The sequence below is a fragment of the Dicentrarchus labrax genome, unplaced genomic scaffold (genome assembly GCF_905237075.1).
Source record: "Dicentrarchus labrax unplaced genomic scaffold, dlabrax2021, whole genome shotgun sequence".
Classification (NCBI taxonomy): domain Eukaryota; kingdom Metazoa; phylum Chordata; class Actinopteri; family Moronidae; genus Dicentrarchus; species Dicentrarchus labrax.
In genome coordinates this window covers 12,757,300-12,774,740 of record NW_026136705.1, presented here as the reverse complement: position 1 = coordinate 12,774,740, position 17,441 = coordinate 12,757,300, and the positions used below count along the sequence as shown (strand labels likewise).

At 39.5% G+C, this 17,441-nt stretch overlaps 1 protein-coding gene across 2 annotated transcripts in view; it reads right to left on the bottom strand.

Moving 5' to 3' along the window:
* Positions 1-17,441, bottom strand: part of pcdh1a (protocadherin 1a) — an 83,274-nt gene that overhangs the window by 19,713 nt on the left and 46,120 nt on the right. For both annotated transcript variants that reach the window (XR_007885024.1, XM_051402000.1), the window contains exon 4: positions 1,296-1,515. Coding sequence is in view for 1 of the 2 variants with exons in the window: in XM_051402000.1 (XP_051257960.1) it covers positions 1,296-1,515 (220 nt within the window). In the remaining variant the exon portion in view is untranslated. The remainder of the gene's footprint in view (positions 1-1,295; positions 1,516-17,441) is intronic.

Sequence of the window (17,441 nt, the reverse complement as noted above, 5' to 3'; positions counted from 1 at the left end):
CAATATTGGTAGGACTTATCCCTGCACACTCACCACCCCATCCTATCCTCGAATTATGGTGTCACTAAGTGACATTAAACAAAAATAAACAATAAACATTTGCAGTAGAGATGAATGCATTCACTAATGAGATCCAACACAACTGTCTTGTAAAGATTCAATGCATGACAACGCTAAGATACTATACTAATAATAGAAACCTGCTGTTTTGGCGTGATGGTGACACATTTTAGCATTTGATCCTGCAACGTTTTGCAAAGAAGTGCACCTTTTTTTCTTCCTCACATAAAAAAAGCCAGTAATATCTCTGCACTTATATTTACAGTCCCATTGACAAAAGGTACATCTGTGTCTTTTTGCACTGACAGTGTGACAGAGTGTCAATGCTGATCAACAACCCTATCAAGCCCTTGCTGACACATGCCACATTTTGTACGCCTTAATGCTTTACCCAGAAACATGCATGCTTTGGAGATAACGCAATACATTAATGCAACAACCTAATGATATACAAATATAAGGAGAAGGGCGAGATGTTGTAGATGTGAACTATCAGCATGTAAAAGTGTTTAATCCAGAGAGCGGTGCAATGCAAAATACTATAATGACTGGAAATGCACCATGTGAATCACTTATCATAGTGTCTTACAAGACAGGTAATGGATTATGGTTGGCAGCTTAAGGCAGCAAAATTGTTATTATGATACGCAGTCACAGCTTTGGCTATGACTTTTTTTTTTTTAATATGGACCTATGCTGAGGCCATCAGTGCTCAGGCTGTGGATTGATTACTGTGCCTAGAAATTATGGCTCCTGCAGACCTAAGCTGCAGTGAAACTTGGGTCCAGCTAGCGGCAAGGAAATGCTTAGAGTAAACACAGTGTTGTCTGCACAGATGTCATGGTTCAGATTTATTTAGAGGGCAAATGCTCCATTAGTTGGGCTTTTTAATTAGCACACTTGTGAGAGAGGGTCATTAAGGATGTCTGACAGAGGACCTGCTGATGAGGTGGATGGAGACTGCTAAATCCAGCCCACACACACACCTACACACGCACAGATCTGCTTAAAAACCAATAACATTTCACACAGTCATCGACAAACACAGCAAGTTAACGTCGCGGGTGCCACAACATTTCCACTCTAAAATGGCCACAGAGCACAAACAAATCTCCCACAAATGTCTCCATCGCCGACAACACCACCACACACACAAAGAGAGCCTATTAGAGTCATTTACATTTAAATACATATTCATAGAGAACACGACAGAACGGAGGGGATTGTCACCGTACCATTTTCAGGGTGCTCGGTCTCTCCAATGCTGCCATCTGGAGTGGTTCTCTCATAGTGGTCCTCAGGCAGGGTCAGGGGTCCGATGCGAGGACCAGACGATGACTTGCTGCTGGGAGTCTCTGATTCCTCCAAGCCGCTGTCATAGTAGCTGTGCTGAGAGGCATCCTGCAGGTCCTGCACAGGGTTGGCGGTGGAGAAGGTCACTCGCCGATGGGGATGCTAAAAAGAAGAGAGACAACAAAACGAAGATCTTCAGCTTTCAACTTTTTAGTTCATTGAGATGGCCAGCAGGTTGTATGGCAACATCTACAGCTCAATACTCCATTTTTTTCCACTACCATTTAAGACCACCGTCTGAATTTTGCTGGCCTTATAAAGTTCACTCTTCAAAAGTCAGAAAACAGTGTTAAATATTAAACACTCTTAAATATTAAATAGTCTTATTATTATTCTAAAGATTATATAAGGTAGAAATACATGAACAGAGTAAGGTTATGGACTTCAATAATAAGAGAGAGCAGAAAAAATTGAATGGAGTCCAAAACACATAAACTATTAAAATATCCCATAATACCACAACATTTAAATATCTAAATATGGGGCATGTGTTTAAATACACCTTATGATACTGTCCTATATCTTGAATGTTTTAAATCTAATTCAGTGCAGCGCATAATGAACAAAAGCATGTACTACACATAAACCTGTGTTTGGATGAATGCAATATTGTGTTAAACTCTGTACACCCCAGCTAATAAAATACCAGGTACAGAACCAAGGTAGAGAATGTTAAGAATTTATGTTACTTGCTGTCCATCTTATCAAGAGCTCCAGATGGAGGTGGCATACAACATGTACAGAAAAAATAACAATGCAAGTGCCATGTGCGTTGTTGTCAGTCGTTTTCACAATAATACTCATTGTACAGATGCGAAAGCAAACATTATAAGCAAGTGTCACAAAGATTAAGAATGTGAAAAATATTAGTATGAGTCAGACAAAAAGTTCATTTTCTAAATCTGCCACTGCCAAATTAATTCTGATGACAATGATTGGTAAACTAATCAGTAGCCCCAGTGAGCTACTTCCTATCTCCATATTTTAATATTTCCCTTTTGCACAGCTTTTGATGTTTAACTGAGTGGAAAGCTAGACAATATTTCCGTAGTTTAACTAAATAGAAATCCCAAGAAGATCTAAATAAGCCTAACAAAAGGACAAAACAGAGCTTTGGAAATATAGTTTGCCAGCATTAGAATATATTATTGGATCTCCTTTCACTGTTATATACTGATGAGATTTGATGAAGGAATAAATGAATGAATGAAAATACTGATGGAAACTTAAATTTGATAGCTTGAAGAGGAGCAGAGCGGCATATAATAAATCATTCAAGATCACACCCTTTATCAAATTGAATGGCTTGTAAATACAGTTAGGAGACCATTAAATTTCCTCTTCCAAAGATCAGTTTACTAATGGCTACTTACCAGCGATCCACAACAGAAAGATGACTCCTTACAGCGCACATGCAATCGCACTCTTCCCCCATCCCCCCACACACGAGCACCTCTCGTAAAAGTCAGGAAAGCACTGATACAGCAGAACAGGCCTGCTTCTGCTGCACGAGTCAGCCCCGATCAATACCACGGTTCTGTGCTTTCTACCATTCGACCACTTTTCTGGCAAACAAATCCATGCTAGAAATCATTCGAACCATCAGCCTTTTAGTACCAACACACCAGATATTGAGAAATGCTTTTAGACCTGAGGTAAGTGCTATCAACACTGTGTTCTTAATACCTTTAGTGGGCTTCAAAATGATTCCAGAAAACCTGTTCTTCTCCCCATCATCTCATCCCATCATATTTTACTCACTGCACAAAAGCATCCCCGGTCTTTCATCTAAATAATGATTATTTGAGTTCTGTGGTGCATCATTTTCTTTCTCCCAGCAGTGTTACCACATCACTACATCAATCAATCATAGTATACAGTAAGTATAGTTATATGGTAAGTATAGAAAGTTGGACATTTGGTTTATCTGTAACATTTAACTTGATCTACATTTTCAATGAAAAAAAAATTAAAGATTCTTGAAACATAATCAAACAATGGCTTTTTGTGTCTTTGTTTGTGATTTGTATGCTCGGTGCACAAATGAGAACAAGAAGGCGACGAGAGGTTTCGGGGGATAAAAATATGACATTTGTTTTCTTTCTATTAAACATGCTCTTTGATTGGTGCATGTACTTATAAGCTGTGTGCTGAGCTGAAAATACAAAGTAAGGACACACTGTTTATCATTACACTGATTGTTCTAATTCAAATTCTGAAAATACTGCAGCACAAAGTGCGAAGATAGACCATACTTATTGAAGAAGTCTCTATAGAGAACTGCTCCATCACACCAGACAATAGTGAGTTATTCTACTATTGTTACTGTGATGTTTCAATACCAGACTGGACCAAACAAATTATATATTTCAATGGTGCATTCTTAAAATATGATTGGAGGTCGCTGAGGCTCCAAGACTATTTGAATTTGAGGGGGCATTTAGTTGTTTAAATATGGATTCTTGCTTAAACTTCTCCTTAAGGCATCACTCCAGAGAGTCAGCATGTTTCCTGGGTATGATAACTAGCTACGGCTGCAGAGATGGGAAATAGATTCTCCTTTTAGTCAGAGCACAAATCCTTTGCCAGGCCTTGGGGGCTGCAGGGATGCGGCAAGACGGAAGGATGGAAGGGGAGGCTGAGCAGGAGTGGGGAGTTGGTCAGGCAGACACGGACGGCGCTTTGGCTGGAGGGGACAAGCAGAAGGATTAGATTCTGGGAGACTGGAGGCGGGAGAGTGGGATTGTTTGGGCATTGTGGTAGGAGTAAGAAGCTACGGGGCTGAGAATGAAAGAGGGGACATTTATGATGACATCTGAATTCATAACCCCATTTAGTTTGGGCTAAAATGGCCTCATTCATACGCCTAATATTACAATCCCAACGCAGATGGAAAGAAACAGCAGGATTCTGTCTTTACAAGGCAACTGAGACACATTTTAACGTAGTAATAAACAGCAATCATCCGCTGCCTACCTAGAGCTCCTGTAGCCCTTTGGAGCCTGTGTTTTTCTGTCGGACTGCCAGAAATATTATATACAACCTACTGCCTCAGAATAATTTCAAGCCACACATGGTTACAGGAGAATATTTTCTCTGATACACTGATATGCCAAAAAGCCACAAAGAGAAGCTACTAATTAGACAATAATGTAGTTGTTTCCTTGATTCATTACTGTACACATGGTTTACCCTTCATTATACAATGGCAAATAAAGAATAATAATAAAAATAGAAAAAAATTGCAGTTTGCCTCAACCACCCCATCACCTTAGAGTTGACACTGTGTTGCTTTAGTGCTTTTAACATAATGCATTTGAAAAAACAGCACATTGTACACCTACACTGAATGTGCCTTTATTTCCTGCCTGTAGCCTCACAGACACATAATGTCTGAGTCAGTACGTCAACATTGAATGAACAAATCTGCCGCTTGTTATCACACATATCACATCACCTTGTTACAAGTTTGCTCACTTGTTAGACCTGTAGTTTACAGAAGATCGAAAATTGATTATCTTCTTCACAGGTGAAAGAAAAAATGCTGTGTCTCACAGCCATTACATTTTGTTTAACAAATATTTCACTTTAATAAAAAACTTTTGGTAACTTATGGAAAGTATGCTTGCCATCCAACTGTGTGTGTGTGTGGGGGGGGTTGTTCTGAATTTTGTGATGAAAAAATTTCATAACAGAAGGACATTATTTTGGCGCTCTTAGGAACAGCAAGGAGAAAAGGTACACTAAAAGCCTTTTGATGTCCTTGTATTTGAGGTTGTTATGTAAGCTGAGGGCACTCATTGTTAATTAACAGAGCTATTGATGTAATGTCCATAAGAAAAGACTTCATAAGCACTACACCTTCTCTCCCTCTCATCCTCCAATTGAGTTGTTCAAAATAACATAATATAAGCACGCACCAACATCTAGTAGGATGAATGATGTCTACATATCAGATATTAAAACAATGGGATACCACAACACAATATGACATGATTTCGCTTAAAACAACAACTGGTAATGGTTAAATTGATAAGGAATAATAATCTGAAACAGATAACGGTAATTGATGTTCTACTGTATGTGAGCTAAATCATGAGCTTGAGCCTTAAGGAAAACGTACAAGGGCATTTTAGGTTGTTGGCAGCCCATATCAGACTTTTGGCACACTGAGACATCCGAATATATATTTTATTTATCAAATCAGATTTAATCCGCACTCATGATATCTCATTTAAAATATGGCTTTGAAAGCATCCTTTACATCAGCTGCGATTTGACACATAACAGTGACGTCACGTCCAGAGAGCTGTTAGTCTTGTTATCTGGCTGCAACTGCTGCAAAAAACATATATCAACCACCTCTGTCACTAATGTTGTCTGGTGTGATGGAGGACTTCTGCACTGAGACAAGATATTGCTATGGTGTGAAGAGTGAGAGGATACGTCTCCATTATTCACCCAGCCTGCAGCTTGCTGTTTTGTGTCTTTATTGGAAAAAATGCAGCACCAGTTTGCGAATGTGCTCACACCTATGTGGTGTCTACAGCAACTGACGCAGATGGGTTATCGTTAATGGTTATATCTAATCGCTTGCAAATAACAGCGTGGACAGTCTGTCCTAAAGATTGAATTTGAAGTAAAAAAAAATAATGTATTTGCCTGCAGCTTGAATAACGGAATATAAAGGGATTTGCTGGGGCAAATAGCTGTGCCTAAGCAACAAGGATAGCATTTTGGTGACTGTGGAGCATCTCTATTGCCACTGCTGATTTGCACCACTGATCCCTGATGGGACGCCAGACCCCACTGCTGTTGTGCTCTCCCATCACAAGTCCACTGTGAATGCCCCGGAGCTACCTGACACCACTCTGCCGTCAGGTGCCCTGTCATCCAGCCAAGCCTCACCGATTGCCAGTGCACAGGGCTGCTGCTACTTATGCAGATGGGAAAGCTTTTCCATCTTCTCTGCCACTTTTTGAGCAGACTTCCAGCAGAGTTGCAGGTGAGTTAGATTCAGAGTTTGAATCTCTGTCCCATGCTCCTGAGCTGGCGTTTGTGTTTTGTATTTATTTTGTCTGTATGGGAACATTTGGTGATCTACCTGGCGACTGCATGGTCTGTACTTTAACTACCTTGTAGAATTCATTCTCTGCTTTATATTTCACAGTAGGCCGTGGCTTTGTGGTTGAACTATAGATACAAACCATATCGTGTAGTGGCAGCTGGATATTAACATAATAATACAGTAGTACATTTAATAAATATAATTCAAAAGGTGATATTAGTATTATTATAGTAGAATAGTACTAGAATGGTGGTACCCCTATTTGATATGAATTTTAATAATGGTACATCCCTTTTATATCAAACCTGAGATTTAAAGCTTGAGGAAGCATCTAATCTTTGAGGCATTAACCTCTGAATTTTAAACCAAAGTGGTTTGATACCCCATTTATGCCACTTTGATTGCATCTCCATTTATGCTGCTCCGTCTGCTTGCTAAAATATATCTGGATCAAAGTAAAAAATGTCATCATTTTCATGAATTAATCATGAAAAGAATCTCTTTTAATCAATCCAGTTATCTATTTTCTTCCAATGACAAATAACAACATGTGCTAGATTGATGTAGAGCAGTAAAAAAAAAAAAAAACTGATGATGTGCTATTTGCAGTAAAACCAAATCAACATTTCCCACTCCATATCTCATTGCTATGAAGACAAAATATTATTTTATTCCATAAGATGAAATAATCATCTGCATAGCAAGTACCTCGACACTGTATTTAAAAAGAATATTTTGTTACTTTCCATGTCCATGTGGGTAACAACGTATTTGTCACAGTTAGTTTGTTGCCAAATGTTTATTATTAAATTTTTATTACACAGAGGTATTGTTTAAGCTGAGTCATAGTGACCAGTGTGACATGCTGAATATTCAAATTTTAAGTTTAAGAGCAAAACCCAACCCACGCCTGAGTTTCATAACTTTGAAGAAGACACATGAATGAGGATAATAACCAACTAAACATAATCACTGCTGTGTTGTATAGCAACTTGGGTGCAATTTGCAGGTGGAAAATACAGCTTCTACAAAGACAGTTAGGGTGCAGTATGTTTTCTTTTAATAAAAGTAAACTGGTGAAATGGGAAGCTTTAGACAGTTAAGAATGCTGTCTTTATGTTTCACACAGAGGAAGGAGGAGAGAAAGGAATCTATAAGGTTGTGAACACTAGCTGCATTTCATTTAGTTTACAACGGAGCCAAAGAGCTAGTATACTCAACTGGAATACCCTCAACTAGGGAACCTATGTGGCCCTGTTTATCAATCCTGAGTTGAGGTATGTTGTATGTGAACTGGAGCTGGAAGCCAGACTTTTCCTATTGAATCACAGTTATGTGTCTCACAGATATTATGAAATGGGTTTTCTGCCCATGTTAAAGGAAACGGCTGATGTCTCAGTGCCCCTGTGATATGAAAAATTCAATTTAAAAGGATGAGAGAAAGAATGGTGCACGGCCTATTTTCATTCCCCCACACTGAGAGATATGAGAATGATGTTCTGTTGTGTGGAGGAAATGATGCCAATCGTACTGCAGAGAAATTCCTTCATAATTCAATTCAATTTCTTCTAAATCCCAATGGCAGGCTCCTCTGCCAAAGAGAGGCAGAATGACAGAGACAAAAAGGGAGGGCTAGAGACTAAGATGGAAGAAGAGGGACTAAAGACTGAGACTGAAACAATGGAGAAACACTGACAGAGTCACAGAAAGCAGCCAGACTTACTGAAAGGTAAGAGGAGGAGAAAGCAGTACAAAGTGGAGGGGAAGTGGATAAATGAAAAATGTTTTAGTAATGATTAATTTTGATCATTGTGGCATTTTAAGTATAGCCAACTCATTTTCTCTAATTACCTCTCTGCAACATCTGACAGAGGCAGAGAAAATCATTTTTTGTTGAGATCTAACAGCTAATTTTTGTGAAGAAGTGTTCAAAATGCTGGACTAGTGTATAGTAAACTTGTAGTACATACATTTTGTGTTAATCTAAGTGGAGCATTAGTTACAAAATGTGCTTGTAAACTCTTTGATTGCACCTGAGAGTTCCCCCGAGTTTGGGACCAAGAATTTTCCATTTAGTTACAATGTTTGTGAGTACATCTTGGCTCTGGCATTTGGGGCGTGTATGCAGGAATCAATGAGCTGCTGCCTCTGAAGGCACAGAAAAAATGAGCTGCACCAACAAATATGACAATGAAGAAGTGCACCTCTCAGTGTATGCAGCAAGCATAAAACCATAAAGACTGAAGCAGTTGCAAAGGAAATGCATATGGAACTGTTTTTATTTTCTATTCCACCATTATGTCCTCCATTCTCATCCCATCCACTGCTATCTTCTCTCTCTCTTCTTTCTCTACAGGCACGCATGCACACACACACTCACACACACTCACACACACACCCACACACACAGTTGTTTTTGTAGGTGCAATAGCTCCAAGGCAAGCAGCGTGGAATTGGAGTCTTCAAAGAGTCTTGGATTATCAAAGAGACACAGCTACCAGAAAACTAGGGGACACGCTGGAGTGGGGGAGGGAGGAACATAAGCGGGAGGCGGGGAGCAGGAAGGAGTGCAGAGGAGTCAGCATGGGTTTGGGTGGAGGATGAAGTGATCAGACAGGGGAGGGGTGGGGGTGAGGGTGGATAAAGACCAGCAGTCCCTTTGTTCATGTACTGTAAATGGAGAGAAAAAAGGGCTGGAGTGAATGCATTAAAAAACAATCACATAGACCTTAATGGTCTTGATAGGCAAGACTGAATTCGCATTCCTCACTGTCTGTGCCGCCGCCTATTCAGGAGTATTTTTTTTTCTTACACAGAGAATTTCATTTCAATGGGAGCACTGGCCTTGAAATACCATAATGTTGTCACAGTAAAACCAAGTATTACTGCAGCAGGACCCACCATGTGTGAATATAGCTGCCACATCTAATGACAAATCTGACTGTTCACGCCATTCCATATGACAGGATGTGGGAGTGCTGGTGTGAATGCATCACCCTTCGACAAAAAGCTCTCCGTCAGCCCCTCTGTCCCACGATGAGCTATGGATGTCCTTTTTTTTCCATTACAAGTACACCTCTCACTATAGAACAGATTTCAAGTGAGTGTATAAAACTGATTCTAGTCGGTTCACTGCTGTCAGCTGCGGGGCATCATCCAACAATGATCCTGTCCCACTGGCACAGCTACCACACATAAACCTCCCACCTTCACTGACCTGGTTTGAACTAAATTAGAGTAATTTAGTGTGTGATGAGAGCGTAAAATGCTCCTAACGCACATTGTCAAAAACAAATCAAAGTTCAAAAAAGTAATCATCCTCTCTCTGCGAAACTCTTCTTGAAAAATGTGGTTCTTGTGTGTGAACAAAAATTACAGTCGCAGGGCAGCTGTGGCTCAGAGGCAGGGCGGGTCGTTCCTTAATCAGAAGGTTGTGGGTTCGATCCCCGGCTCCTGGTGCCACATGTCGAGGCATCCTTGAGCAAGATACTGAACCCCAAATTGCTCCCGATGGACTTCACCATCACTGTGTGAATTTGTGTGAAAGGGTGAATGTTCACGTAGTGTAAAAGCGCTTTGAGTGATCAGAAGACTAGAAAGGCGCTATACAAGTACAGGTCCATTTACCATTTACCTTGGTCTACACAGACCACATGAGGAGGTGCTTTGTGCTGGTTTAATTGCATCAGTTGGTGAGAAAGCACACACTTGGAGTACATGAACATAAGTGTGTGGACAGTATGCATGCAGAATTAAGAATGAGAAAGAGGTTAGAGGGTAGAGACAATTGATTGATAAAATACCTGCCATTCTAAGCAGCTGCACAGCAGACAGCAGTTATTTTAGCACAATTTGTATTCATTATCTAAAGATCATTTTGTGTGTGCTTCAGTCAAATTACAATTGATTCATCAGTAACAAGTCATTTCTTTATGTTTCTGTGGGCGTAATGTAAAAGTCAATATACACAGTAAGTCAGAGTAGATAAATAATACACCATATATTTTGTTTAATTGGTATTTTATAATGACATAATGAAATAAGATGATGAAATGGGGAAACACAAATGTAATATTCTTTGGTGTCAAGACAAATTTGGAGGGGAGGGATAAGCTTTGGGGAAGCCAGAGAAAGGATCAGTGGTAAAACTTAATTGGGAAGGGCACAGGATTAAAATTTTGATTGGTTTAGGGTTTAGATGGTGATGCCTTTCTACTGACACTCTCATTGTCTTAAACTGTGGGGACTAAATATGCTAATATGAGCTCCTAGGGCCCAAAGAAATCTTACAGAACGAACACGTTTTTTAGAGTTGGGAGTTTGCGGGCGACGTGCTACCAGACAGCCTGGAAAGAAATCAATGCTCCGAAAAGAGAACTAAAAAGTACAGGAGAAAAGGAGGACACAATAAGGAGTAGTTGAAAAAAGCAGAGTCAGAGGAGCACGCTTAAGATGGAAAGGAACTGCAGAAGCTATTCTCTGCCACAATGAAAATAAGAAAATAAGAACTGAAAGCGAGAAGAGGACAGCTTTCCACAGCTGTTTGGTAGAAAAGATTTTTAGCAGAGAAGAGTGATGAAGATGTGCAGATAAATAACCGCAGGAGGGGGAATTCCAATTAATATGGCAGAGGAGGAGCTTCATTGATGGTTCCTCTTCGGGCCAGTCTGCTAAAAGTGAAGAGGAATTTTCCACTTTTAAAAGTCAGACCTTTTGACCCTGGCGTGTAACAGAGCTTTAATTATGCACTACAAAAGTCTTACCATATTAACGCTGGGTTTAAACACTGAATGGCTGTTAAATTTTACTATGTTCATCCATTCCCCATCAGGCTTTCAACAGTTTTTTTGAGTTTTAAACCTCTCTTTGGCATTTATTGAAATACTGGTGCATTCTTATTTTTATTCTTATTTAATTCTATTTTTTTTATTATTTCACAATGATCTGCTTAAGGAGTTTAGGGTTTTTGACCTCAAATTTACATGTATAAAAAATGGCCTTTGTTGTCTGTGTTTTTACCATTCAATAAACTGTATAAAGTACCATATTACTTGAGAGCATCAGGTTGACTCATTCAAATTTAAAAAATTCTCTTTGAGTGAATAATCTCTATAAAATTTGGTTTGTTTTAGGTGCTCCTTATACTCAGACATTAACTCCTTTAAAGCCAAAGTATACTTGCAGCCTAAAGAATTTCCAGGAACCAGGGCAAAAACTGTTGCTTTTAGAAGTATTGTGAATTAAAGTGACTACATTGTACCTGGAGCCAGGCCAGCAGGGTGCAGGGTAATTGAAAACACTCAAGGTAGACAGACAATTAGAACAATGTACTGTACTGTACTGTACTGTAGAGGGATAAAGGCTGCACCATGGTTCTGTGCACAAGGTTACAAGCAACAGTCTCCTTTAAGCATGTTGTGTTTGGTTGTTTCACTTTTAATATAATGTTTACTATATGATCTTCATGATCACTTATCTACAAACTGCGTGCACAATGGAAACAGTACGTAAGATAGAAGTAGTTATCTTGCCATTGTGTAGTTCTGAGAATCATAGTCTCCCACCATAACTAAGGATTTACATCACCACACATGAAAAACACGCTGACAGTGATTTTTATGCTTCCAGAAATTTTTTCCAGCTTAAAACCTGACTCCATCTGACCTAAGCAGGATATTTTAGGTAGCATATATTTGCACCATATTACTCTGCACCTCTGAATCAAGACATTACTTCCCTCATTTTTGCAGTTCCTCTGTTGAGGAACAGTCAGTGATGCACCGGTGTCGAATTCACTGCTTTTAACATGAGGGAAAGGAGCTGATTTCATTTAGTTATGACAGAATGCAGCTCTTAACCATAACCATAACGTTGATATGTATTTATCCTAGTTTTCCCTTTATTACTGCACTGCAGGTAAGAATCTTTTGGTCAACTCCAAATGATTCAACACTGCTAACTTGAGCCAGCATCTAGCAGGATCTTGAAGTCCCTAATTTTCTATGCCAAAAGCAAGAGAAATCAAATTTTACATAAATGTCTGGAATTTTGTCAGATCACATCTGGTCATGCTCTATAATGTTGCTGAGCAAACACTTTGGCAGCTTTGGCAGCTTTGCAAATTGCGATATCTGTGTGTGTTTGGCCTATGGGTTCAAAGCCCTCTAATGGTCAATTGCAACTGTATTTTTTATCTACATAATGTCCCTGGGGCAAGTTTCCAATTCAATCTCCAACAGCTGCGGTCCTAAACAAAACTGAATTAAAGGCAAGCAGAATTTAAAGGCAACACTTTAACAGATAGACATGAAAAGGAGTAAAGTCAATGGACCGACTTCCCACCAAGCTGACGGTAAGGAGAAAGAGGTCAAAGAAACACACTCGTTTGGACAGTGTGGATGTATGCTACTGAAATAAGTATAATTTTTTACCTGAGTTTTTGGCATCAATTCACAGCCTTGTCTGACATGGATTACGGCTGATATTTGCAGTTTACAATACATTTTCGATTTGTTTTAGCTTGCAAGCAGTTGCTTCAACTTCAGTGAAACCAATCAATATTTACTGTTTTTAAGCCCAGAGCAGAAGTTGCACAGTCACCACACCTTAATAGCTGTCTGTGGGCCAGTATACACTTTGTCAGTGTACTCATGTCGGCAAGGAATTGTAAGCTCAGTTGAACAAGGTTTATGCCAAGTACCCACTTAAATGTTATGATATATCTTGAAGTACATATTCATAGCAGGCTGTAGATTGTCAATTAGCTTTTTTTCCTTATTTATCTCCCTTCCACATTCCTTATAATATACAGTAAATAAGCATCTTCCAAACTATCTCTCTGAAAGACATATCAGGAGTTAATAATGCCAGAAAGGAAAGATAGACAGAGAATAAGATGGGCTGATGAGGGAAGTAAAGAATCAGACATGAAAGAAATTAATCCTCAATATCCACTCCCTGCTGGGTACCTTATTGCCTCTCAAACTTCCCATCTTCAGAGTTAATATCTCTATTGCTGCAGCATCTGGCTGAGAAGCATGCATATACTTCCATTTGTTTGAACTGGAACATAATTGGATTGGGGAGAGGGATGAAAAAGCCTTCAACCATACTTAAAACTTTTTTTTTTTCCTGGCCATTCTCTAATGTGTGCACAAGAGTGTGCGATTCGGTGTTTCAGCACGTGTGTGTGCGCATGTGCACGCACATGTATCCGTTGCTATTAATAGCATCTCTCATGGTCTCGCTTGTCTTGATTTGTTACCCTGCATCCAAGATGTCCCGACTGGCAATACATTCCAGAGAGCTGGACCATTTCGGAAGTGTGTCTGCATCTCATTCTTGCACTCAAAGTAATCCTTTCGATGCAACTGGATGGGGAGCCCTCATGCTCCTCCATCTTATCAAGGAACTGGAAAATCATGCTTAATTAGATTCATAGTGACCTTTTTCATCTCTGGCTACAAGCGCCCAGTCACTGCCAAAGCAGGATGTGTTCTCAACATTGATCTTTCTGCAGACCCGGGGATTGAAAAGAGCCCCGCGCAGTGAAACGAGGCAGAAAAACAACATATCAAAAATCATCAGATGAAGAGATTACTCTGTTTGAGTGAGCTGTTCTGTGTGTTGAGGCCTTTAGGAGTTAGCGTGTTTTGGTGAGAAGAGCTCTGTAATCCACCTACTGCATCTCAATCATAGTGCAAACAAACTCTCACACAAGTATCGAGTCCTGCCCTCTGTCTCATCACCCATTTGCCAGACATGCACATGTAATCCATGCATTTCTCATTCCCAGATCCTGCTTCCGATCGCTTCTCCTTTTTGCATTCCGCCACCCTTCTTTCCCCTTTCTGCAACAGCAGTCTGCAACTGAGCAATGATCTTCCTGCGGGCTTCAAACAAAAGATGACTTACAACTTCTACCCAGAAAAAAAAATAGATGCTGTGCTGAGAAATCCAGAAAATAGTGACCTGCCATTTCCAGGGGAATGTCTGCTCACAAATGTCCAACACACATACATGTATTTGCAGCACACATCGCCAAGGCTCAATTAAGTTTACACAGTTTTAAATAACATGTATCACCAAAATGAGAGCTTTTAAGACATCTAAGCAAACTGCCATGGCTATAATAACGTAGGGAATTCTGATTTTGAAATCTTAAAAGAATATGAGCAGATTTATGTTTGTCACGGTCTCTCTACAGCAGTGGTAACACTGTGGGGGAATACACTAGGCACAGTTGATACAGATATGGTATGATATTGATGACAGATCTGATTAATCTACTGATGGAATTTTGGTGGAGTGCTCCACAATGGGCTTTAGACAGAGCCCCAAAGCAGAATATCTAGTATGAATACTCTATTGCCATATCCTTTCAGAGCTCATTTGAGTCATATCTGACATATTTATGGCTCATCATGTCATATCGTAGCCATCAGAGTACAAGCACCATGAACCATTTAAATACTGTGGGCCATGCTGTCACTTCCTGTTACTGACATATGTCTGATAGATGCATAAGAAGAGGCACTCAACTTGATTCTTTCAAAGCGCTGCAGAGAAGCTTGAGTCCAGAGTTGGTGAATTTATTGGCAGGAATGATTTTTGCAAGGAGGCCTATTTAGTTAAATAAAAAATTGACAGCTTTATATTGAATGGAATGAATGAGGGGCAGAGATACTGGGAGCATAGAGAAAAAAAACACCAAACAGGAGCCTTATCTAGATACAGAATGGTACAATATCTTTTTAAAGAAGTACAAGTTAACAGTTGCACTCAAGAAATCTATAATGATCCTTTGTGTGCACCTTAACAGAGTTGCCTGGCAACAGAACTAGAGCTCTGCAGTGAATTTAAGTGTCAAACGAAATACATTTGTAATCCAAAGGCAACATGGATTAAATTTTACACAGTAGGAGTGCCTCTTGGACAAGATTTCAATAGCTAAGGTGGGCAAAGTGAATTGGAAAAAGGCAAATCATTTTCTGCACCTTAATAACTCTCAGAACACCAACTCGTACCTGAATATGAATGGTTGAATGAGCACAAAATAAGCACAACTAATTAAGTGTGTAGTTTTAAAATGGGCTGTCTTAATGGATGCAGTTATTCATCTGCCTTCAGCTGGAATCTATGAAATATCACAAGGGTGGACGTGAGGCTGATAAATCATGATAGCATATAGATCAGTGTCATACCTTTTTTCCTCTGAATTATTGATTAACTCATACGCAGAGCTGCTGTTTGAAAACACATTTCCTGTTCGTATTTGGCCACTAAAAGCCGCTTGATGAATATCACAACAAAAGGGAGTTCATGGAAAACAATGCTTCTAATATGCTTTATGTATGAACAAGATGAAAAATCTAAGAAACATGCTTGCTACCCCCTCCCAACTCCCCTCTCTGTCTCAAACGCCACACACAAATGAATGCAAATGTTTTATAAGCAGACTGCTTATTTTCTGCTAAACAATGTTAAGCATTTACACAAAGGGACCCAAATGAGCCTCTGATTGAAGATAGAATCAGTGCCCAAGCAACCCATCACAGAGCCTCTCAATCCCACATATGCATGATTAATACATCAAACAACATCAATTCTCCTTCCTCTTCCACTTGTCAATGAGCACACACACGCACATACACGCCCACATACACAGTATGCAGATAAACCCACACACATGCACATACAGACACAATGTACCCAAATCCTTACAGGACTGCGCATGAACACGCAGACACTGCCCCCTCCATCATGGTTAATACATCAAACAGCATTAGCTTTCTGGATTCCTGAAGCTTAGACAGACACGGTTCTGACAGCCCATGATTCCTCACTGGCTGCCTCCCCCTCCAGCTTCCCCACTTTCTTTATTCCCTATGAAGTCTGTTTGGGTGGTTACAGAACATGCTGCCAAAATAGATTCACTTACATATTACCTTTGCTTTTTGTAAGCTTGTATAATGTCATGTTAGAAAGCCATCTCTACAATAAGATGACACTGCTGAGGAGCTTTAGAGGCTTGGGAGACGTAACAATAATAACCGCAAGCCCTGATCAACAAACTCTTTATTTCATATGATTTCCATATTCTTTTGACATCAGCAGGTATTTAAAACCACAGATACCCAAGACTTGATTTGTAACCACCAGTTCAGAGAGTCCGAGATCAGCATGAAGCCAAAAGGCCATCGAATGCATTCAAAACTAACCTTTACAATTCAAATGTTCTTTTTTTTTTGCATGTAATACTGTAACATCAATGAATACACCCCAAATGAAGAGAGCAGGTGGTCCATTGGATCACGTTCTAATAAAATGGACATTCATTAGTATATCTTTAGCATAAAGTGCTCTATAATTACCATGAGACCCGTATCCTTACAATGCAATCCTGCATATGATCTCCATTTGATTTTATTATGCTTTCAGCGGGATATTGATTTGATCATTATTTTAGAGATGCGAGCTGTTGTCTTTCTATGAATTAGTAAACCAGAATCTTAGACTTTCCTGTAATGAAACCTCAACCACAGAGGAAGTATTAGTCGTAGTATATCTCCCCTATAATACTATTGACAAACTGTCAGTTTTTGTGATGCTTTCAACCTCAAATGAATAAACATGCTGTTCCCTCCAGTCTCCATCTGTTTTCATTTCACTGTGTGCAATCACAAACACTGTAGCAGGCATAGAATTTCTCAAAAAATACCTGCAATTTAAAACCCAATATTTACCATATTCCAATACAAACTACACCATGCTGTTATCTGTAAACCGGTGTGGTATCTTCTGTTATCTAATCTTTTTTCAGAGTGAACAAGTGATTTATGAGTGAGCTTCTTCGGCAGCAAAGACAGATGCTGCACCGATATTTTTCCACAATACTTTCATTGGCTTAAAGTAGTAACGTTAAGGCACTTAGCAGATTGCTTCATGAGTTTGAATGGTA